At 38.1% G+C, this 23,598-nt stretch overlaps 2 protein-coding genes across 2 annotated transcripts; both read left to right on the top strand.

The window, feature by feature from the left end:
* The first annotated feature begins 1,933 nt into the window (after positions 1 to 1,933).
* On the top strand, positions 1,934 to 15,891 carry LOC127452413 (zinc finger protein 91-like). Its single transcript, XM_051717822.1, has 2 exons — positions 1,934 to 2,340; positions 9,299 to 15,891. Exons 1-2 carry the CDS (start codon positions 1,977 to 1,979, stop codon positions 13,561 to 13,563), a joined length of 4,629 nt encoding a protein of 1,542 aa, XP_051573782.1. The 5' UTR covers positions 1,934 to 1,976; the 3' UTR covers positions 13,564 to 15,891.
* A 308-nt stretch (positions 15,892 to 16,199) lies between these two features.
* Positions 16,200 to 17,948, top strand: LOC127452454 (trypsin-like). The gene is made up of 5 exons (XM_051717902.1): positions 16,200 to 16,355; positions 16,588 to 16,747; positions 17,025 to 17,284; positions 17,400 to 17,536; positions 17,653 to 17,948. Exons 1-5 carry the CDS (start codon positions 16,316 to 16,318, stop codon positions 17,800 to 17,802), a joined length of 747 nt encoding a protein of 248 aa, XP_051573862.1. The 5' UTR covers positions 16,200 to 16,315; the 3' UTR covers positions 17,803 to 17,948.
* Positions 17,949 to 23,598: the final 5,650 nt, after the last annotated feature.

Here is a 23,598-nt window from a genome sequence, read left to right as displayed (position 1 = left end):
AGCAGTTTAGTGCAGTTCAATGCATAATGTTGTGTATGCATATGTATGTATTGCAGTGCACAAAGCCTATTTACATGCAATGAAAAGAAAAATGTATTATCTAAAACATTTTTCTCTTGATAATATTGTAATCTTTATGTAGCATAAATGAGAAATAGTATAGTATATAGTGTAGTATATTTTCCCTTTTTGATGATTTGTTTTAGTTGTGTTGTGGATGTACATGCTTTCTGAGGTTTTATATTAATCTTTTAGCCAATGTTGCGAGCAAAAGTATACAATATTCAAATACTAAACAGAGTTTGTCTTTTTTCCCCGGTGTTTACAAAATGTTTAACACTAATATTTTAAACATTACAAATGGTTAATCTTAATGAATATTTTAAGGAGAATTTGTTAATTTAAGTAAAGTTTATTTAACAAGTGGATATTTTAATCTCTGTGTAAGCCTATGTTGCAAACAAAATAAATGATTAAAATAAAATATATTCAAGTACAGGCCCAATTCTAGCTCGTTAATGAGGGAAACAAAAATGTATTGTCCAACCTTGACAATACAAGAGTCTCACTTTTACCAGTACTGGCCTAAAGAATCTGGGATTTGGTCAAAAGAGGGTCTTAAATGGTTCTTCTTTACAGTATAAAGCATTTCTTCATTTTTGCTTTTGACTAAGGTAGAAGACATCCTAAACTTTCTATAAATGTATAATGTCAGATTATATGGCATTTGGATCATAATAAAAAGTGCCAGGAAAATAAAAATGTCCCACTTTGTAAAACAAGCATGCTGTGGATAATAAATCATCTCAAATCAACACTATACATTACGTATACTCAGCATACGTGTTTTATTATTATGATTATTAATTTACTTTATATTTGTTCAAACGTTTTAAAGGAACAAAGGTATAACAGTGCAACAGTAATGTTTAATGCTGTTCGTGATGTTGAGATTATAAACATAAATGTTCTTATCTGTAGCCTACTTCTTTGATGTCCAAATTCTCTACAACAACAAGATCTAAAACCCAGTCCATTGTGTAATCTTTATAATGTTTTGTACTTTTATAATGTGTAACTGAAGGTTTCATTGTGAATAACCCGTATGAATTAATAACATAAAAAAGCGATCGTCCTAATGGCTAGTGAGCCCTCCTGAAAGCCACGTCCTAATCTCAGAACGTTTTCGTCTTATTGGAGACATCTGAATACTAAAAAGCATAATCGTTTAAAATTATTGATTCCAATGTCACATACAAATGGAAACCAACCTCTGCAATCACTTTAAAATTATTTTAAAACGTTTCATCCAGTGGAAGAATGTGATTGGTTCATAATGACCAGCGCTGAGGGGGAAAAATACAGTTACCATGTAATAACGTTGTTTATGTGCTGCTTTGAAGGAGATCCTCCTCACACGGTGATTAATAACCATAGAAATAACAATATACGGTGTATAGTAAAACAGGAAATTACTTTACACATGCCTGGGCCGCCAAACCAGCCCCGGCTAAGACTCTCCTATTTTCATATCTCTACCATATCTTATTTATAATACTACTACGGTAAAGCTTAATTTATTAATATTAATTACTTTAGGTAGACGTCACGCGCAACCTTCCTGGAGCGTCAAAGAACGTAGTGTAATTAATATTCATGATGCATGCAATCGCATTTGTTGAAACATTTTATTTTTCTAATGATATATGTCAAATGTACGTTATAGAAGGGAACATATTTTAAGAAGTAAAAAAGACATATTTGTTTGTTTAATGTATTTGTTTGTTCAAAGAATCTCCTCAATCGTACCGTCTCAACCCACTGTCCAACGTCTGGCGTAATTATTATTTATGAGCCAAACTTTCACCATAGTAGGATTCGTAAATTCGGCTCCTCCCCACAAAAACACTGTCCTTTACCGCGAAAAGTGCAGTGCTGCTTATCTATGGTGGAGAGCCCAACTGGCTAAGGCCGTAATGGCTGCTGATTATTCAGCAAACGAGGGAAGTTTGCAATCGAAAAATGAAAGTTTGTCCTCTGAATATAAGAAAGGTGCGGTCCAAGAGGTAAGCATAGGTCAAGTGTGCAACAGCAGAGCCTTTAATGCTGAAACCAGCGGTGGAGAACTGGAATTGAGTCCCAGTGGCCCTGTATTGAAAACCCTGGACCACGCCGAAGTTGTTGTAACCAATTCTGTAGTTCCACGCGTAAACATTAAAGTAGAACAAGCGGAGGAAGACGAATATGCAGCTGTACATTTTGTCGAGATCGGGGAAGGAGATTTGGGGGACAAGACAACCAGTCTAGGAGACTCGTCTGAGAGAGATGCAAGTGCCGATGGTAAGCAACTTTTGGTTGTTACGTACACCATCCTAACAGTTAGCTTCCCTCGCTAGCTTCTTGGTAGCAGCGCTATCTAAAATCAGATCAGTCTGTTGAATTAAGTCACTTAACATTCAGCCCTACTCACTCATTTTAGGAGTCTGTGATCATACAGATAATCATTACAACATTTTGTTGCCATTTGATTGTGGATCATCAAGATGGTAGTTATACTCATTTCTTGTAGTTTATTATTTTGGGCTAAAACAGCTGGATTAACACAAACGTCGTCATGGAGAATGACAAAATAACACCACCAGTACTGCATGTCCATGTGGAATTTCTATTTTAAACACTGAGCTGCTATCTGTTATTATATCAATAAGACAACCACACACCATGAAATAAGGTTTTGAGAGCCTTTCTTCTTTGGCCAAAACAATTTTTTATTTTTTTATTTGTGTCGTTGAACCAGTGCTGCATTTATTTTAGCAGGCAATGAGGTGTTTTGTAGTCATTCGAATGATCCGTTCAACCTTAAATAATGCTGCAATCCTGCTAGGTTGCCTGTAGATGGCAGGCTTTACTAAATAAAAATTCCACATTTGCGTAAAATAAATGTAAAAATGCTGATAAAATTGTTTATAACTGTCTAGTGTGTTTTATTTCTCTATCTAATGTTTTGAAACTGTTTTATGAATACAATATCATCTTAAAACTATGAAGAGACAACTATAAGTAAGCCATTCGTAGGCTGATTTCCTCAAAAATTTTAAATACAGTGTCACTTAAGTGCTATAAAAAAATACTTCTTAGTTTGAGCTAATTTTTGAAGAGTTTTAAAGGAATAGGTCATCCAAAAATTTAAATTCTCTCATCATTAACACATCAGATGTGTACGACTTACTTTCTTCTGCAGGACACGAATTAAGATTTTTAGAAGAATATTTCAGCTCTGCTGGTCCATGCAATGCAAGTGAATGGTGGCCAGATCTCTGATGGTCCAAAAATCACAAAGGCATCATAAAAATAATCCATAAGACTCCAGTGGTTTAATCAATGTCTTCTAAAGTGATACAATCGGTTTTGGGTGAGAACAGACCAAAATGTAATTAAATTCTTACTATAAATCTTGACAGCAGTCTCCTTGACGATTGTGATTTCAAGCTTGATTACTCTTCCTATAGCGCCATCTAGCACTCTGCACATGCATCAAGCACTAGGAAGTGTAAATCGAGCTTAAAATTGTGATCATGCTTAGAGACTGTAATGGCAAGATGTACAGTGAAAAGGAATTATATTTTGGTCTGTTCTCACCCAAAACCGACTGGATAGCTTCAGATGACATTAATTAAACCACTGGAGTTGAATGGATTACTTTTATCATGACGTTATGTGATATTTGGACTTTCAAATTTCAGGCAACCATTCACTTGCATTGTGAGGATCTACAGAGCTGAGATATTCTTCTAAAAATCTTCATTTGTGTTCTGCAGAAGAAAGTCATTCACATCTAAGATGACATGATGTGAGTAAATGATGAGAGATTTTTCATTTTTGGGTGAACTATCCCTTTAAGGCAGAAATGTGAAGCTTATCATTTTATAAAAGCATTTACATTAATTCTTCTTTTGAAACCTGTGTATTATTTGAGCTGTAAAGTTGTTCAAATCATCAGGGTTCAATGCACTCAGAACTGTTCAGTATTTTAGATCCAGAAATAATCAAAATGAGACTATTATCGCATTTAATCCCACCGAATATGTTTGAATTAAATTTATTTTGACATTTGAAGGGTTTAAAAAGTGTTGTAGATTTTACACAGAGTTGTCAACGATAAATGAACATGCAGACTGTCTTGATTGCATGTGATAATTTTTACATGGGTGGGCAAATAATCACATGATCAGAGCCATTTTATTGTACTGTGCCATTCTGAAAGATGATGCCCGTGTCAAAGCTCCATAAAAGAAAGCAACTGAAACCTTCCATAATACACATACAACTACCATATTTGGTAGGGGAAGTGACCCAAATAAATTCACCCAAATCTGTTTTACATGTTTTCTTAAAGAAATGTTAGAAGCCTTCCAATAAATTGAGTATTAAATCAAAGATTAATCTCTCATCTAAACTCTCATGTTATGTTTTGTCATAAACTGACTAAATTAAGTTACTTCGTTTAATTAAAAAAACATGAAAATTCTGGAGTGGTCTTAAAAGGAACACGTGTGCCATTTAAGCCCACGTGTTCTTAATGAGCCCACTATGCATTTTTAAATGTAAATCCTTCACATATTACTAAATGAACACCTCAATTTTGATAAATTTTTAGATTTAGACTTTAAACATCATAACCAGTTAATGAAATATTTAATTTCTGAATCCAGCAAGCTTTAATCATATATGGACAGTCCTATTAATTATTTCTCTGCCTATTCATTTTCTCCCTGCAATAGATTCAGTATTCTAGAGTTGATAATGAATTCAGTTAACACATTTTTAATGGGCTGAATGGGTTATTTGCTTAGTGGGCTTATTAGGAACAATAGGGTCAATGGAAAATAAACCTATATTGTGTAAACACTGTGTAAACACAATATTTATTACATGGATAAAAAACACTATATTTTTCAATGTACAGTGTAGTTACTTTTTTATCATTCCTCACCCAGTTGTTCATCTTACTCCAAAAAAACTGAGGTCTTCAAAAACAGTGCATTTTTGGAGCAACTTCCAAAATGGCCGTGAAGAGTGGTCCCAAATAACTCAAGAACGAAACATTTGATTGGCTCCAAATAAAAAGTAAAAAGATACCAACAAATGTGTGCATTTCTTCTGCAAGAACACATTTTTCTTTTACTTTGTCTTTTTTATATTTCAAAATTTAACTGTAAGTGGGCTTATATGGTGCATGGGCTTAATGGAGTCACATCCTCTACATTTAATGTTTAAAGGGTCTGTTATTATTTATTAATAAGATTGCTCTGGCTCATAGAATTCATGCACACTGGACAAGTAAACATGCAAGGCAGGGTGTACACAGTGCAAATTCTGACACTCGGGAGGTCGTGAGCCACTGCAACTGGTCACAGTTGTGACCAGTGGGAAAACGCAAAGCCTCATTTTGAAAAGGCAACTGATTAAAGGAAAAGTTCACCCAAAAATGAAAATTATCTCATCATTTATTCACCCTAATGGCATCCCAGATATGTGTAACTTACTTTCTTCTGCTGAACACATAACAACAGAAGAATTTCTCAGTTCTGTTGGTCAATACTGCAAGTGAATGGGTGCAAAAACTTTGAAGCTCCTGAAAGCACAAAGGCAGTATAAAAGGAATCCATAAGACTCCAGTGGTTAAATCCACATCTTCAAAAGTGATATGATTAGTGTTGGAGAGAAACAGATCAATAATAATTAAGTCCCTTTTGTATTATCAATCTCCACTTTCACTTTCAAGTTCATCTTGTGTTTTTGCCGATTATAAAATTGCAGAGTTCAAAGTATTGTTACAATATGTTAAAGTAAATTTTAAAATAAATATGCACTTATTCTTGATTTATCGTTTCCTTTTCCCTCACATTTGCCTGTTAGTAAAATAAATCCAGTTGTTACTTTATTGTTTTGCAATTGTTTGTTTTATTAATAACTGAGCACTGGAAGAGGTATTAGGGAGTCCAGCAGGGGGTGCTCACCTTGTGGACTGTGTAGGTCCTAATGCCCCAGTATAGTGATGAGGACACTATTCTGTAAAAAGGCACCGTCCTTCGGATGAGACTTTTAACCGATGTCCTGACTCTCTGTGGTTATTAAAAATCCCAGGACACTTCTCGAAAAGAGTAGGGGTGTAACCCTGGTGTCCTTGCCAAATTCCCCCCATTGGCCCTTATCAATCATGGCTTCATAATAATCCCCATCCATTAATTGGCTCTATCACTCCACTCTCTCCTCTCCACCAATAACTGGTGTGTGGTGAGCATACTGGCACACTATGGCTGCCGTCGCATCATCCAGGTGGATGCTGCACACTGGTGGTGGTTGAGGAGAGTCCCCTGTTCACTGTGTAAAGCGCTTTGAGTGTAGTGTCAGAAAAGCGCTATATAAATTCATTCATTCATTCACTTTTTAACTTACACATTTTAACTAGTTTCCCATGGGTTACAGTTGTGAGCAAGAATGAAGCACATACTTAAACCAACGCTTTAACATTTTGTTAGGAAAGACATTCAGTCTTCCAATGGATTCAATACATGAATACTATCCAAGGAGTACAATACATGAGGCCATATATACACCAAACATTAAAACCACCTGCCTAATATTGTGTAGGTCCCCCGAAGATTATATTCTTCTCACTATAATTATACAGAGCGGTTATCTGAGTTGCTGTTGGCTTTGCCAGTTCAAACCATTCTGGCCATTCTCTGTTGACCTCTATCATCAAGGTGTTTCTGTCTACAGAACTGCCGCTCACTAGATGTTTTTTGTTTCTGGCACCATTCTGAGTAAATTCTTGAGACTGTTGTGTGTGAAAATCCCAGGAGATCAGCAGTTACAGAAATACTTAAACCAGCCCATCTGGCACCAACAATCATGCCATGGTCCAAATCACTGAGATCAAATTTTTTTCCCATTCTGATGGTTGATGTGAACATTAACTGAAGCTCCTGACCCGCACTGCACTGCTGCCACACAATTGGCTGATTAGATAATTGCATGGATGATTGTTGGTGCCAGATGGGCTGGTTTGAGTGTTTCTGTAACTGCTGATCTTCTGGGATTTTCATACACAACAGTCTCTAGAATTTACTCAGAATGGTGCCAAAAACATCCATTGAGCGGCAGTTCTGTGGATGGAAACGCTTTGTTGATGAGAGAGGTAAACAGAGACTGGCCAGACTGGTTCGAACTGACAAAGTCTACGGTAACTCAGATAACCGCTCTGTACAATTGTGGTGAGAAGAATATCATCTCGGAATGCTATTCTGAGATGCGGGTTAGCGCTGTTTTGGCACGAGGGGGACCTACACAATATTAAGCAGATAGTTTTAATGTTGTGGCTGATCGGTGTGTGTGTGTGTGTGTGTGTGTGTGTGTGTATATATTACACAGTTGAAGTCAGAAGTTTACATACACCTTAGCCAAATACATTTAATCTCAGTTTTTCACAAGTCCCTGCATTTAATCATAGAAAACATTGCCTGTCTTAGGTCAGTTAGGATCACTATTTTAAGAATGTGAAATGTCAGGATAATAGTAGAGAAAATTATTTCAGCTTTTATTTCTTTCATCACATTCCCAGTGGGTCAGAAGTTTACATACACTTTGTTAGTATTTGGTAGCATTGCCTTTAAATTGTTTAACTTGGGTCAAAAGTTTTGGGTAGCCTTCCACAAGCTTCTCACAATAAGTTGCTGGAATTCTGGCCCATTCCTCCAGACAGAACTGGTGTAACTGAGTCAGGTTCGTAGGCCTCCTTGCTCGCACACACTTTTTCAGTTCTGCCCACAAATGTTCTATCGGATTGAGGCCAGGGCTTTGTGATGGCCATTCCAATACCTTGACTTTGTTGTCCTTAAGCCATTTTGCCACAACTTAGAGGTATGCTTGGGGTCATTGTCCATTTAGAAGACCCGTTTGCGACTGAGCTTTAACTTCCTGGCTGATGTCTTGAGATGTTACTTCAATATATCCACATCATTTTCCTTCCTCATGATGTCATCTCTTTTGTGAAGTGCACCAGTCCCTCCTGCAGCAATGCACCCCCACAACATGATGCTGCCACCCCCATGCTTCACGGTTGGGATGGTGTTCTTTGGCTTGCAAGCCTCAACCTTTTTCCTCCAAACATAACGATGGTCATTATGGCCAAACAGTTCAATTTTTGTTTCATTAGACTAGAGGACATTTCTCCAAAAAGTATGATCTTTGTCCCCATGTGCACTTGCAAACTGTAGTCTGGCTTTTGTTTATGATGGTTTTGGAGCAGTGGCTTCTTCCTTGCTGAGCAGCCTTTCAGGTTATGTCGATATCGTACTCGTTTTACTGTGGATATAGATACTTGTCTACCTGTTTCCTCCAGCATCTTCACAAGGTCCTTTGCTGTTGTTCTGGGATTGATTTGCATTATTCACACCAAACTACGTTCATCTCTAGGAGACAGAATGTATCTCCTTCCTGAGCGGTATGATGGCTGCGTGGTCCCATGGTGTTTATACTTGCGTACTGTTGTTTCTACAGATGAACGTGGTACCTTCAGCCATTTGGAAATTGCTCCCAAGGATAAACCAGACTTGTGGAGGTCCACAATTTTTATTTTTTTCTGAGGTCTTGGCTGATTTCATTTGATATTCCCATGATGTCAAGCAAATAGGCACTGAGTTTGAAGGCAGGCCTTAAAATAAATCCACAGGTACACCTCCAAATCAGTACACCTCCTATCAGAAGCTAACTGAATAATTGTCTGAAGGCTTGACATCATTTTCTGGAATTTTACAAGCTGCTTAAAGGCACAGTTAACTCAGATGTAAACTTATGACCCACTGGAATTGTGATATAGTCAATTAAAAGTGAAACACTTTGTCTGTAAACAGTTGTTGGAAAAATTACTCATATCATGCACAAAGTAGATGTCCTAAACAACTTAACAGAACTATAGTTTGCTCATATTAAATCTGTGGAGTGGTTAAAAAAATTAGTTTTAATGACTTCAACCTAAGTGTATGTAAACTTCTGATTTCAACTGTGTGTGTGTGTGTGTGTGTGTGTGTGTGTGTATATATATATATATATATATATATAACACACACACACATACTATATGTATGTGTAATTATTATTATCATTATTATTGTCATTTGGGGTAAAGGAGGCTTTCCTTACATGCTAATATGCATTTTATTTTGTTGGCTCTATGCATTTTTAGTTTTCTCCTATCACTCTGACCTCCCATTTTTCCCTTTCCTGTTTTTAGGAGATTTGCCATTTCGCTGTGAGGATTGCAGTGACACCTTTGGAGACAAGGAGGTTTACCTAGAGCATTGTAGCAAGCATATCCATGATGGTCCCATAGTCTGCCTGGACACGGATTCACAGTGGGATGACCTGCTTGTGTCAACAGATAGAGGCCAAAAAACGTTGTTCTGTGCTCTGTGCGGAGAAATGTTTTCAAGCTCAAAAGAGTTTTTTGCCCATCAACTTAAGCATCGTAATCAAGTAATTAAACATGGGACAAATGCTGGCTTTGAGCAGGGTGTGATAAGACAGAAGCTTTTTGAGTGCAAGGATTGTGGTAAAGCTTTTGCCTCTGTTGGTCAGTGTCTCAACCATCAGCGTTCTCATAAACTGGCCTCAAAGTCCGTTTTTCATCAGCTTGACCATCTAAAGAAAAAATCATTTCAGTGCCCCATCTGTGGACGCTGTTACTCTCGGGCTTCAGCTCTTGACGCACACCGCCGTTGCCATGAGATAAAGCTGGTAAAATCCAAAACCTGTGAAACTGAGAAGCCTCCAACACTTAATGATGCTCCAGGTCCAACTGAAGACAATGGCTCAAGCTGTGAACAGATTGAGGATCATCAGCAAAAGGTTGTTCAGTGCTTTTGTGGAAAATCTTTTCGCAACATGTCTGGCCTTTCGACACACAAGAGATTCTCAACCAGCTGTTCAGAAGGGAAGGTGAAGGAGGAAATTAAACATCCATTTGAGTGCTCTGAATGTGGGAAGACCTTTGCTAGCTCTATGGCTCTGTTGTGCCATCAGCGTTGGCATAAAAGACGAGAACAGGTCTCCAGTGGCCAGCCATATAAATGTAAAGAGTGCGGCAAGGGGTTTACCTTATTCACATTCTACAATAAGCACCAGCGATTAGCTCACAGCAAAGAGCTGCCAGCCAAATCATTCCTTAATGAAGTTTATCAGCTGAAGAAGAAGGCTTTTGAATGTCAGGATTGTGGTCGTCGGTTTTCACGAGCATCCGCTCTGCAATCACATCAGCTCTACCATACGGATGTCTTCCGCGACATCATGGAGAAGGACTCTAAAACAAGTGCTGCAATGCAAACAGTAAAAAAATACGGGAATGCCAGAGAAATGAATGACGATGTTGCTTTTGTGCCAACAACGTACTCTCAGAAGATCTCACACACTCAAGTTCAAGAGAGAGATTTTATCTACAGTGACACACTCAACACAGCAAAAGAGCCAGAGGTAATAGATATAGATTATGAAGTTGTCCGCATCACAGGATCTGATGATTACGAGAACAGTAGTGGTCTCCCGCAGGGTCAAAATCCTGATCTTGAGTTAGTGTGTGAATCAGACCAAGAGGAAAAAGATGACTTCGACTACAGCTCGAGTCTGACAGCTGAATCCACCTCCTCCCTGCATGTGAATCCAGAGATTGATGTCAAAATTGTACAGATCGATTATGAGCATTTAAATGATGAAGGATTAATAAATGACAAAACAATGAGCAAAAGCCATCCTGAAAAGCCTGTTAAATATAATTGTTCACATTGTGATCAAACGTTTGTCACTGCTTTATCCTTGCGTCACCACATGCGTTGGCACAGAGAAGAAATGGAGAAAAAATCAGACAAGAGGCAGAAGTGTCATGGATTGACACCAACTAAAAATGCACTTATAGAATGTGAGGTTTGTGGCCATGAAAGTGCTTCCAAGAGTGCTCATTACTTTCATATGCAAAAACATGACGACAAAGTACCTTACAAGTCTATTTCGTACCAGGTTGCAAATTTGCAGAAGAACAATATTAAATGCGAGGAGTGTGGAATGTGTTTTTCACGACTCTCTGCATTACATTCTCACCAACAGCATCACTCAAAAAAGCCATTCATGTGCTTACAGTGTGACAGGAGTTATACAAATGCAAGAAGTCTGTACTACCATCGGAAAGTTTGCAATGGCAGGAGAGTCAGCAATAACAATGACAAAGATAAAAAGGCAAAGCATTTCAATCCAACCAAGTCACTTTTGGGCCCAAAGGTTCATCATTGTAAAAAATGTGGTAAAGGTTTTTGGTCTTTGGGTGCTTTCTATCATCACAAGCAAAACCATTCGCAGTGCGCAAATGTCAAGACTGCAAGGCCTGTTGATACATCAGACCCTGAGAATGGTCATGTGCGACGTAAGAAAAGGGGTCGAAGGGGTGGTCAGAAAAAAGAACATCCTATGTTCAGAACACCCTCGGATTCAAAAAAGAAACATAAATGTGAGGTATGTGGCAAATCGTATCACATGCTAGCTTGTTTTCTTAAACACCAGCTTTCCCATAATCGCCAACCCCCTGTCAAATCTTTTGACCATCAAGTTGAACAGTTGAAAAAGAACTCTTACCAATGTCCATACTGTGGAAAAGTTTTCTCACGTGCAATGGCCCTTCAGTTTCACATGAAAAGTCATGGCTTTGAGACTGGCCTCCCTGTGACAGAATTTTCTTATTTGCCACTAAGTTTTGAGGGGCCTCAATGCCCGACATGCCAGGCTGATTTCGCATGTGAGTCAGAGCTACAAAATCATATGAAGCACTGTTCAAAACCAAGGGACAAAGTGGAATATCCACCAAAATGTAAGAAAATGGTTATAAAGGAGCAAGATGCATCCTCCCATGACATTGAAGATGTACTGATATGTGAAACTTCTCATTCAACAGGGTCTACAAATAAACAGAAACCATGTTTAGCTTCTGATTTAAAATACAAATGTCAGGAATGTAGCAGAAGTTTCTCAGTAATTGGGGCTCTTAATTTTCATAAGAGAATTCATCGCATAGGTTATGTATCTAAAAGAAAGTTGAGAGCTGAACAGGCAAAGCGGCCCAAGGTTGCCAAAATAAAGGTAGAAAAGCATTTGGCAAGAACTCCTTTCATGTGTACAGAATGCGGAAGATATTTTACCTCAAATTCAGGACTTGGCACACATAGGCGATGGCACAGGGACAAAATATTTGCCAGATTTTTGTCAAAGAGCTATAAGAAATGCTCAAGAACTGTTAAAAGTGTGGATGGTGGACCTTATTTATGCAATTTATGCGGGAAAGGATTCTTCTACCTTTGTGTTCTTCGCCGGCATCAGAAACATCATCCCCTCATAAAGGATCAACCCCAAAAAGAAAAAGAAGCTGAAACTGCTGAATCAAATGGCAGTTTTACCTGTCCACAATGTCAAATGTCTTTCCCAAGTGGGTCTCTTCTAACAACACACTTTGAAAACCGTCATAGCAAGCCTGCAAAGACCGAGAAACCACAGTCAGATATCCTACCTTCTGAGGAGTCCAGTCCACCCATCACACAATCTAACACACCTACCAAACAAGAGAAGACCAATGCGCAATATCATCAGTGCTCTTACTGTGCTAAGAGATTCTTGAATGCACGTGGTCTTCGTGCACACAAATGGCAGAAACACCTCAGTGTTGAAAGACAGCCCACTGCATCTCTTGAAGAGCACCCAAATGTTGTCAATTGCTCTGCATGTTATAAGCCCTTTGCTTCAGAATGGGCTGTTCAAAATCATAAAATGTTTTGCAGGGCCAATAATGCAGACCTGAAGCCATTTATGGAAGAGGAACCTGCACAGAACAGTCGAAATGTAGAACTCTCAACCAAATGTATTTTCAAATGTGATAAATGTGCTAAAGCTTTTCCCAGTGAGGAGAAGTTAAATGCACATAAAGAAGTTGCAAAAACCCGACCACACTGTTGTGCTCTTTGCTGCCATGGATACTGGACTGAAAGCCAGCTGCAGCAGCATCTTGCATGGCACAATGAAGTACGTCGCCATCTACCAGCTGAACTGCAATACAGACTCAATGCTTCCATGGCACCTGGGTCCTCAGACAAACTCCAGGCTTCATTGCACATATCCACATATATTGTCAAGCAGACTGTAGCCCTCTCAAATCCACAACCTAACAGTCATAAATGTCATCATTGTGATAAAACTTTCTTGTCACAACAAGCGTTTCATCAGCACCAAGTTGTTCACCAAACTGAGGAATCGGACCATTGTTCTCTGTTTCCACAGATACAAAGTGACGTCAGAGATCTTAATGACCACCATCAGGAGGGCTTGAGTGATAAAGAGGTAAAGGGAAGTAAATTGGTTCCCCAGGGAAGCGGTGCTGTAAACCTGACTTGCATTGAGTGTGGAATTTCCTTTAAACAGGAAATGGAACTACATCAACATTACATTAAACATGCACGTGGAGAGTTCTAAAACTTGGATGTTTGTGGAAAAATATATAAAAAAGCTAATGATAACGGATATTTTTCTGGCTCATGGTCTTCTGTATATGACACCGATTTATTTTAGCACTCTCTAAAAGAGTTTTGTTTACTGCTGTAAATGAGGACAGGTGCAGTCCATATATGTCCTTTAAACAATGTGTTGTAACTACATAAATGCTGTAAATTAGTGTTATTACCTTTTAAATCTCTGCAATGCAACTGCCACACTTGAACCAATGCTGGTCTCACTGCCAATACTTACAACTTCACATTTGTTTTATTTAGACACTTTTTTGTCCTTGTTTTTACAAAGGTTTTTTTTTATTATTATTATTATTATCAGATTTATTTTCCCTCTTTGTTGGAGTCTTCATTTGAAAGTTTCTCTATTACTTTCTTGTCGCCTTGTACTTTGAAAGAGGTAATTTAAGATTAAACTGCCAAGGTGTTTGTTAGATATTCGTTTTAGATGTAATCAAAATTTGTTGGATGAGTAGACTTTTTTTTCACAAACATAACCTAACTGAGTCTTATGTTTGGTCATGCTAGAGATAGATTTGCGATTGTACTGCGTGTCTTTTTAATTGGTTAGACCTATACCGAAACAATTGGACAGATTCTGACCTTTTTCCATGTTAAAAACATTGCAACATTATGCTTTGTCCTGTACAACATATTAGTTACCATGTTTCTCATCTTTCCAGATTTCAAAAGACATGTTTAATGTTTCTCTTGAAAATGTGACTGTTGAGATTTGTTTTTCCTTGGTAGATATAATGCTGATTCGACCCCTTCAAAGTCATATAATGTAATTTTAAGAATGTATGGGTAAACTTCAACTTGGTCACCAGTGATATTGAATTAAACATAATGTTGTTATTCCATTCCATTTTGTCTGGCCTTGGATGCGTGGTCAGTGAAAGGTTTGTAGTTGGCTTGGTATTTAAAGACTGCTTTAATTTCCTTAGAAATTTGATTCAATTTCAAGATTAGTATTGAAGGGGGCCTGGGTAGCTCAGTGAGTACTGACACTGACTACCAACCCTTGAGTCACGAGTTCGAATCCAGGGCGTGCTGAGTGACTCCAGCCAGTTCTCCTAAGCAACCAAATTGGCCCGGTTGCTTGGGATAGAGTCACATGGGGTAACCTCCTTGTGGTCGCGATTAAGTGGTTCTCGCTCTCAATGGGGCACGTAGTAAGTTGTACATGGATCGCGGAGAGTAGCATGAGTCTCCACATGCTGTGAGTCTCTGCGGTGTCATGCACAGCAAGCCACGTGATAAGATGTGTGGATTGACGGTCTCAGACTTTGAGGCAACTGAGATTTGTCCTCTGCCACCTGGACTGAGGCGAGTCACTGCGCCACCACGAGGACTTAGAGCGCATTGAGAATTGAGCGTTCCAAATTGGGGAGAAAAAAAAAATAGTAGTGTAGAATTAAGAATAATAGAAGAATTAAGTTTGCATTTGTCCAGAGGAAAAGTTGCTTCTAAGCCACAAAAAATACTGTAAGAATGTTGCAAAAGACAGCATGCTATTGCATTGTAGAGGTTTTTTGCTAATCAAGTGGAGACCACAACAGATTTCCATCATTTTGTGCCGGGTATCTCGAATAGAAATGTAAATGTTTGGATGTTCTTACCAATGATCAGATAAAACTTAATTGGACCTTATTCATGAAACATGAGTGGAACAAATTTGTGTGTAAATGCATTCCTAGGTAAATTGTCCCTTTGAATTGAATCGGACAGTTTACATTAGAAGCATTTTACTAACTTTACACAAAGTTTTCTGCTTGTGTTTCATGAATAAGGCCTAATGTGCAAATGTCTAAATATGTTACATTTTACTTGTTAACAGAAACCTGCATTGATGTATCATCAAACTTTGGACCTCTTTTCTTTATTTTTTTTATTCTCGCTGTGACCTATTTTAAACCTGGACCTGAAACCTCTAAATCACACACAAAATACTGTATATATTCACCTGTTTCCTGATAAATGCTATGTATACTTACTGCCTTAAAGAGAAAGATTTCTCAATATCTAGAAAGTGTTTTCTTTTGTTCTTCGTAAGGTTGAATGTACTTTCTCAAATCTGCTTTTGTCTGCATTTCTAATATTTACACATTTCAAGTTTAACATGTAAATCCATTTTAAAGGCAGTGGATGTAGGTATTGAACTGAGAAATTGTCTCAAATAAATTGTTAACATTTCAGTGAAATACTGTCTGTTCATTATATTTCCTTGTAGATGGGAATTGCACGTAATGTTGATGTTGCCATAGCCTATTTAATCTCTCCCAAAAATACATAGGTTATATGATAGCATTTACGCCTATGTTATACATGAGTGTGGTGAACTTTGAGAACGGTGGTGGTACAGAAATCATGATTCTACACATGGCTCACCCATGCATGCTTAATAAATAATTTGGTTTATTAATTTGGCTTTCAGCTACAAATATTCTACTTACTGAGTGACTGACTGTGCATATAAGTTTACACTCAAAATGTGCACTACCTTGAATTTATCATATCCATGGAAAACTGTGACAAGAACTGTTTTCACAGGTGCTAAGTTTCACATCCAAAATATTTGCCATTACCTTATTGGTTGTTCTCTAGGTATCGGTGTTGAATTGATGACTTAACACATAAATGCTATTCCTGCATTCTGCAAAATCACTCTATTAAATTGTCTGGCTGTGAGCACTCCTGTTTTGCGGTCCACCATTGAAATGAAGAGTATTGCGTTTGTTTTACTGGTTGTGGCTGTGGGTATGAAGATCTCTCTTATTATGTATTATGTCAGTTGTTAGTTTCTGCCAACACTGACCTGTAACATTACTTAGCCATGGTCTTACACTAATATGATACCTACCACCAATATCAATCAAAAGAAATCAAAGTAAATTATAAAAGACTGATCAAACTTTGTTTGCTTTGTTTGGTTATTTAGTGTACCTTTGGAAGAATTAAATGTTTAATTATTATTATTATTATTATTAAGCTGGCAGCACAGCTGATGATAAAATCATTGGTGGATATGAATGCACACCGAACTCCCAACCCTGGCAAGTTTACCTTACTTATGATGATGGGGAACGCTGGTGTGGAGCATCTTTGATTAATGAAAGATGGGTTGTATCTGCTGCTCACTGCTACATCCCGTGAGTATATAACTCTACTTTGATTTGATACTTTTTTCTTTTTTTTTTTTTGACATTATAAATCTAAATCACCATCAAACTTTTTTATCATAGTTTACACGTTCCCTTTAGACAGCTTGTATAAGGACTAATATTAAGCAGTCGTACAATCATTATACGTAATATTTTTCTGTTCCAAATGTATGCACTAAAATGTATTGGTATAAAATTTAACAGCAGCAGGATTTTTTTCTTAGAATAAAAGAAAACATTGATATAAGGATTGATTATCATATAGGCCTCCTCGTCTGGCTGTCCACCTGGGAGAGCACAATGTGTATGTTGAAGAAGGCACAGAGCAGCGGATCTGGGCAGAGAAGGTAATACCTCACCCGGACTATAATGATATGACATATGACAACGATTTCATGCTCATCAAGCTGAGTGAACCTGCCATCTTCAACGATTATGTGCAACCTATTTCTCTGCCGACTAGCTGCTCTTTTGCAGGGGAGCAATGCTTGGTTTCTGGATGGGGCAATCAGATCAACACTGGAGGTGAGATGGCTGATTAATGACAATTCTATACTTTAGATCTGTACAGTCAATATTAAATAGATATGTAAATGTTGCAAAAGAAAGTTTTAACATTGTTCATATATTCTTTTTCCAGTTGACTATGCTGCTGTGCTGCAGTGTTTGGATTTGCCTGTACTTTCAAGGTCACAGTGTGAGGGTGCATATGGATGGCAAATAACTGATAACATGTTCTGTGCTGGATTCTTAGAGGGAGGCAAAGACTCGTGTCAGGTACAGCCATAGGAAACAGTCAAGGGCACTAAACTTTTCTCTTCCTTTTAATGTGTGTTTTCAAACGGATTCTAATGATAACCACTCTAAACCCACCCACCCATTTTGTCTCTCAGGGTGATTCTGGTGGCCCTGTGGTGTGCAATGGGGAACTGCGAGGAGTTGTTTCCTGGGGCTATGGCTGTGCTGACGCAGGCTTTCCTGGGGTTTATGCTGAGGTTTGCCGCTACGTTGACTGGATCGTCGACATCTTGGGCGACAACTAACTGTTTGTTTAACCTGTTTGTCCCTTCTGAATAAGTCATTTTTTTTCTTCCTGAAATATATGTAATTAAATTCAGCTGAAAACAAGTATAAATGTTTCTCTTTTATATTATATAGACTGTATGTTTTTAATGGTTTATCAATTACAGTTGCTCCCAACCCATCATGTAACACTGTGTCGACTTGCAAAAATGTTTACACAGCAACCTTAATTAAATGTATGTTTTGAATGGGACCATATAGAAACAAATGGTAACACTTTTCATTACAGTACTAATGTTAAACATATAACACTTTATCATAGTAATAACAAGAACTACTCAGTATAACAATTTAAAACATATTATCCAGGGATGGGATCTTTCCAAACCAATCACAGTTCTAATGTTAATTTTGACATTCTGCAAAAAGTATTATGATAAATTATTTTAAAAGTTTCATAATTTCAGGTTTTATGAAGGTTCCTTTTGAAAACAATTTCTGTTAAAAAAAAAAAAAAGAGAACAAAGAATATTACAGTAGGCCCACATAAAAACAATACTAAAAGGTATGATTTTTTTGTTCGTGATTTTTTTTAATTTATTATTATTAATGGGTGATATCAGCTATAAAAAACAAAACAAAAACAAAAATAATAAAAAAAAACTTTCTCACCCACACCTATCATATTTCTTCAGAAGATACCAATTTAACCACTGGAGTCTTGCTGACTTTGTGTTCATTTTGTAGCTTCAGAATTTTGGCACCCATTCACTTGCATTGTGTTGACCTGCAGAGCTGAGATAATCTTCGTTAGTGTTCTGCAGAAGATAGAAAGTCATACACACCTGGGATGGCATGAGGGGGAAGAAATAATGAGAGAATTTTATTTTTTGAGTGAACTGTCCCTTTAACCCCACCTTCACCTTTGGACCTTTCAGTATCCAGGTCTCCACTGGCACTGTGTGTTCAGTTCCTCCATGAAGAAAGAGAGAGAGATAGAGAGAGAGAGGGAAAAAAATACTATTTCTACTATTCAATACTATCCTGTAAATACCCATACTTATTTATTCTTCCATCTACTTATCCCGCTTCCATCTACACTATGTTCTCCCAATTAACTGTGTGCTCTTCAGAACTGTATCAATAGTGATGTTATACTACTACCCATAAATGGATTTAAAAGACTCTTTAATGTTAATTGTTGCTCCGCTTTCTTCTGCAATTCTTCTACTAATTCCTTTCTTTCTTCTGTATACTTCCCACACTGAATTTTGATATGTTCTACAGATTCAGTGACCCCACAACATTCACATAATCTTGTTGGATGTTTTGATATTAAGTGCATTGTTTTAAGTCCTGTGTGCCCCAATCTTAGTCTTGATATTATGTTATTTTCTCTTCTACTCCCATCTGAAAACCTTCCTTTACATGCCATTGCTTGTATAGAGTACAAATGTCTACCCTTTGTCTCTGTGTCCCAATAATTATGCTATTTTTATGTATTTGCTTTCTAACTATTGATTTCATTTCTGATCCTCTGTATGTTATTTGTATGTCTTCTCCATCCTTTCGCATAGCTTGCTTTGCCAACCTGTCTGTCTCCTCATTCCCTTTCACTCCCAAATGAGCTGGCACCCACACAAAATGTACCTTCATGTTTGTTTGTTGCATTATATATACGGTCTGGAGAATCTCCAACATCCTGTCTTGTGTCTGACTGTTGAGCTTCAAGACTTAAAAGAGCTATGCTGGAATCTGAACAAATGATTGCTTATAATTTCACATCATTTAATCTTAGCACAGCCATCCAAATGGCCATTAGTTCTCCTGTGTACATAATACATGATTAGATATTCTTTTATTCTCTGATACTCTCATCCTTGGTATAGTATAGCTAAGCAATCCCCACCTGTCCTCTCTCTGGGTCTTTTGATGCATCTTGTGACTATATTTTGACCCAATTCCCTCACCATGACTGCTTCTTGATCATTCTGATCCATTTCTTGCCTAACATCCAACAGAGTTAAATCTACTGGATGAAGCAGAATACACAAAGGTACTGATATAGTAAATTAACTTTTGGAGTACACTTATATTAAGCCAATTTCTTTAGCTATATTATCGGGCGGACACATCGCAAATGTTCCGCCCTTATAACCAGTGTTTATGCTGGTTTATGCTGTACAAACGGTAAGTGCGTTAACCGCGATTAAGAAAGATTAATGCATTCAATTTTATAAAATTAATCACATGCGTTAACGCGTCAATTTTGACAGCTCGACTAAATTAATTTCAATAACTACAACGTTCTGTTCTTGTGGACTACAACTCCCACATAGCGTCTCAGTCTGCGCATGACGTCACACGGCCGTCTTCGCTCTTCATCCCTGTTTGGGGGTCTTGCAAGAAGCGTGCGAAATAAAGGCCAAATCACTGCATTAAAAAGGAAAAACTGTTTAGAAAATCATCCGGGGGAGAAAAAAATCGGTGAGTTGGGATTTATATTAGTTAATGTTGCGCTACACAGACACGCCTTTAAGGTTGTACATACAGGTTTAGGTAAGAAAGGCTGTATTAAAGGCTCTTTTGCACACAGTGGCCTGTAAATGAATGCTCTCTTGACATTAAAAAGCCGATTCGTGCTAAACGAATGGCAGTAAACGGACGTATTCTTGCTTGTTCATTTCGACTTCCCATTCATTCTTTGTTCAGTTGTTTTTAATAGTCACGTACAAATGGCTACCACCCCTGGAGTTCGCTAGTTCGAATCCCAGGGTGTGCTGAGTTACTCCAGCCAGGTCTCCTAAGCAACCAAATTGGCCCGGTTGCTAGGGAGGGTAGAGTCACATGGGGTAACCTCCTCGTGGTCGCTATAATGTGGTTTGTTCTCGGTGGGGCGCACCGTGAATTGAGCGTGGTTGCCGCGGTGGATGGCGTGAAGCCTCCACACGCGCTGTCTCCGTGGCAACGCGCTCAACAAGCCACATGATGCGCGGGTTGACTGTCTCAGACGCAGAGGCAACTGGATTCGTCCTCCGCCACCCGGACTGAGGCGAATCACTATGCGACCACGAGGACTTAGAGCGCATTGGGAATTGGGCATTACAAATTGGGAGAAAAAGGGGAACCCCCCCCCCCAAAAAAATAGTCTCGTACAAATATGTACAGTGTCTCTAAACCTAGTGAGCTACCTACATGGACAGCATTTGGGGCATCATAGGCGTGCTTAGGGCAAGTTTGAAACTCCCTCATAGACCTTTTCAGAGAAGAGCCATATTTTGTAACGGAAATGACAACGAGGCTGACAGGGATAGATTTACAGTTTCTTAAATGGCATACACTGTATAAAGCTGTACAAGGTATCTAGATCACATCTAATTTTCACAATGGTCTAGCTCCTCAGTACTTAAGCGACCTTCAATCAGGCTATAATCCATAACGTTCCTTACAATCACAAAATTCAGGCCTGTTAATAATACCTTGAATATCAAAATCCACAAAAGGAGGAAGATCCTTTCCCCATTTGTCTCCTAAACAATGGAATAGTCTTATTAGCAGTGTTCAGGACTCAGACACACTCAGTTTAAGTCTAGACTGAAGACTCATCTCTACACCTAATTTATCCCTCAACCTGTAGTTATGCTGCATTAGTGAGGTCTGCTGAAACCGGAAACATTTCTCATTTTCTATAACCCGGCTTTAAAGCGAATGGCATCTACACTAATATTATTCTGTTTGTTTCCCTGTCTCAACCTCTGTACATGCCGAGGTTATCAAAGTCTGCCAGATCCAGCTTCAGTCCTGCCTGATGTCTGGCTCCCACTGCTACGTGTCGCTGAGTGATGATAACTATCTACAGCCTGTGCCAGCCTGGACATCACTTCAGTCTACTACGATGGACTCCACAGATGATGAAATGATGGCAACTTGAAAACATGGAATGCTTCACTGGCCCCTGCCTGAACCTTGGACTCAGGATGGACTTAATAACTGCCACAAGCTTCCAGCCAAACTTCGATGCCACCCACTGACTGTCACTTGTATTGTCTTGGTCAAAGGATGGTCTAGACTTTCTTAAAAATGAATACATAGACAATAAATTAATTGCCATCTAAAGCCTTCATCAGACAAATAACAAAGGACAATGCAACTGTGCACTTCCGCAGTTAATTTAAGATGGACATCAAAGACTTTTACTCATTAATCTTACAGTTCATACAAAATCATTTGTTTAAAAATAGACCCCTAACATTTACTTAGTTTACTAATTTAAACCATGACTTGTACTACACAAGCTACACCACACAATGATGACTTTAAGGCATTACTGCTTTTTTTCTGTTATAGCATAGTTTCCTGTAAAGCTGCTTTGAAACAATGTTTGTTGTGATGTGTTATAAAAATAAAAATGACTAGTTGATTAACAGAAAAAAAAAAAAAGCTGTAATGTCTTCATTGTGCAGTTTGATAAAAAAAAACGTGATTGTAGATTGTGCCTAAATAGGTCAATAATATTTGTTTTTTTTAGACCCGCAGTGAGCAAACCAAAGGTGACTTTGGCAAGGAACAAAAAAACTCTATAAGATGTTGTTTAATTGAGAAAAAAATTAACTTGGGAGAAACAAGGATCACTTTGGGGGCCAGTACACTTATGGGTAAACAGAATGAATGTAATACGAATACTGGTTATTTATGTGTAGTACAAGTCATGGCTTAAATTAAGTAAACTTAAGTAAATGTTAGGGGCCAATGGTTAAACAAATGATTTTGTATGAACTGTAAGATTAATGAGTAAATGTCTTTGAAGTCCATCTTGAATTAACTGTGGAAGTGCACATAGATGTATTGTCCTTTGTTATTTGTCTGATGAAGGCTTTAGTTGGCAATACATTTATTTATTATTTTAAGAGAATGAAGTCCATTCTTTGACCAAGACAATACAAGTAACAGTCAGTGAGTGGCATTGCAGTTTGGCTGGAAGATTGTGGCAGTTATTTTCGGTGAAGTCCATCCTGAGTCCAGGGTTCAGGCAGGGGCCAGTGAAGTATTCCATGTCTTGAAGTTGGCATAATTTCATTCTCTGTGGAGTCCATCATAGTAGACTGAAATGATGTCTGGCTGGCACAGGCTGCAGATAGTCATCATCACTCCACGGACCGTGACACGTAGCAGTGGGAGTTGGACATCAGGCAGGATTGAAGCTGGATCTGGCAGGCTCTGGTAACCTCTGGATGTATAGAGGTTGAGACAGGAAAACAAATAGAATAATAGTAGGGTATGTTTACACAGGCAGAAAAAATCTGATTTTTTTGGATGCTGATACTCAAATCCATTTAGATTTTTGTAGTCTGAACAGGAAGAAAACACATTAAATAAAATTTTTACAAGCCTCATTCAAACCACATTTGTAGGTGGTTTGGAATCCGATTAAAATCAGATTTTTCTTAATGCGTCTCAGTCTGAATGGTCAGATCAGATTTCATGTGTTGTTGTGTTTTCGTCATTTACTGTGCGCGACGGTTGTTATACGTCAGGTTTTGCAACGAGAAAATGTACTGCACTCCGAACGGCATAATTAATGCCTTCCCAGGGCACTTAGATAATTAGACAATAATGATTGCTACACAGTAGGATCGTTACAGACAGAATTTTCAATAAAAATGACTTCAAAAGTGAGTTCAGCCTGTTTTATTGCACATTTCAGCTCTACAAAATTCTCACAGTGGAAGGTAAAGTCTTTAGGGAACAGGCATAGAGATCATCACTTCTGAATGAAACACACCCATTTGTCATTTATATGTTACAGGGCACGCAAA

The sequence above is a fragment of the Myxocyprinus asiaticus genome, chromosome 15 (genome assembly GCF_019703515.2).
Source record: "Myxocyprinus asiaticus isolate MX2 ecotype Aquarium Trade chromosome 15, UBuf_Myxa_2, whole genome shotgun sequence".
NCBI lineage: Eukaryota > Metazoa > Chordata > Actinopteri > Cypriniformes > Catostomidae > Myxocyprinus > Myxocyprinus asiaticus.
Note: the sequence above shows the minus strand (reverse complement) of the source record. Positions and strands in the feature narration are given on the sequence as shown.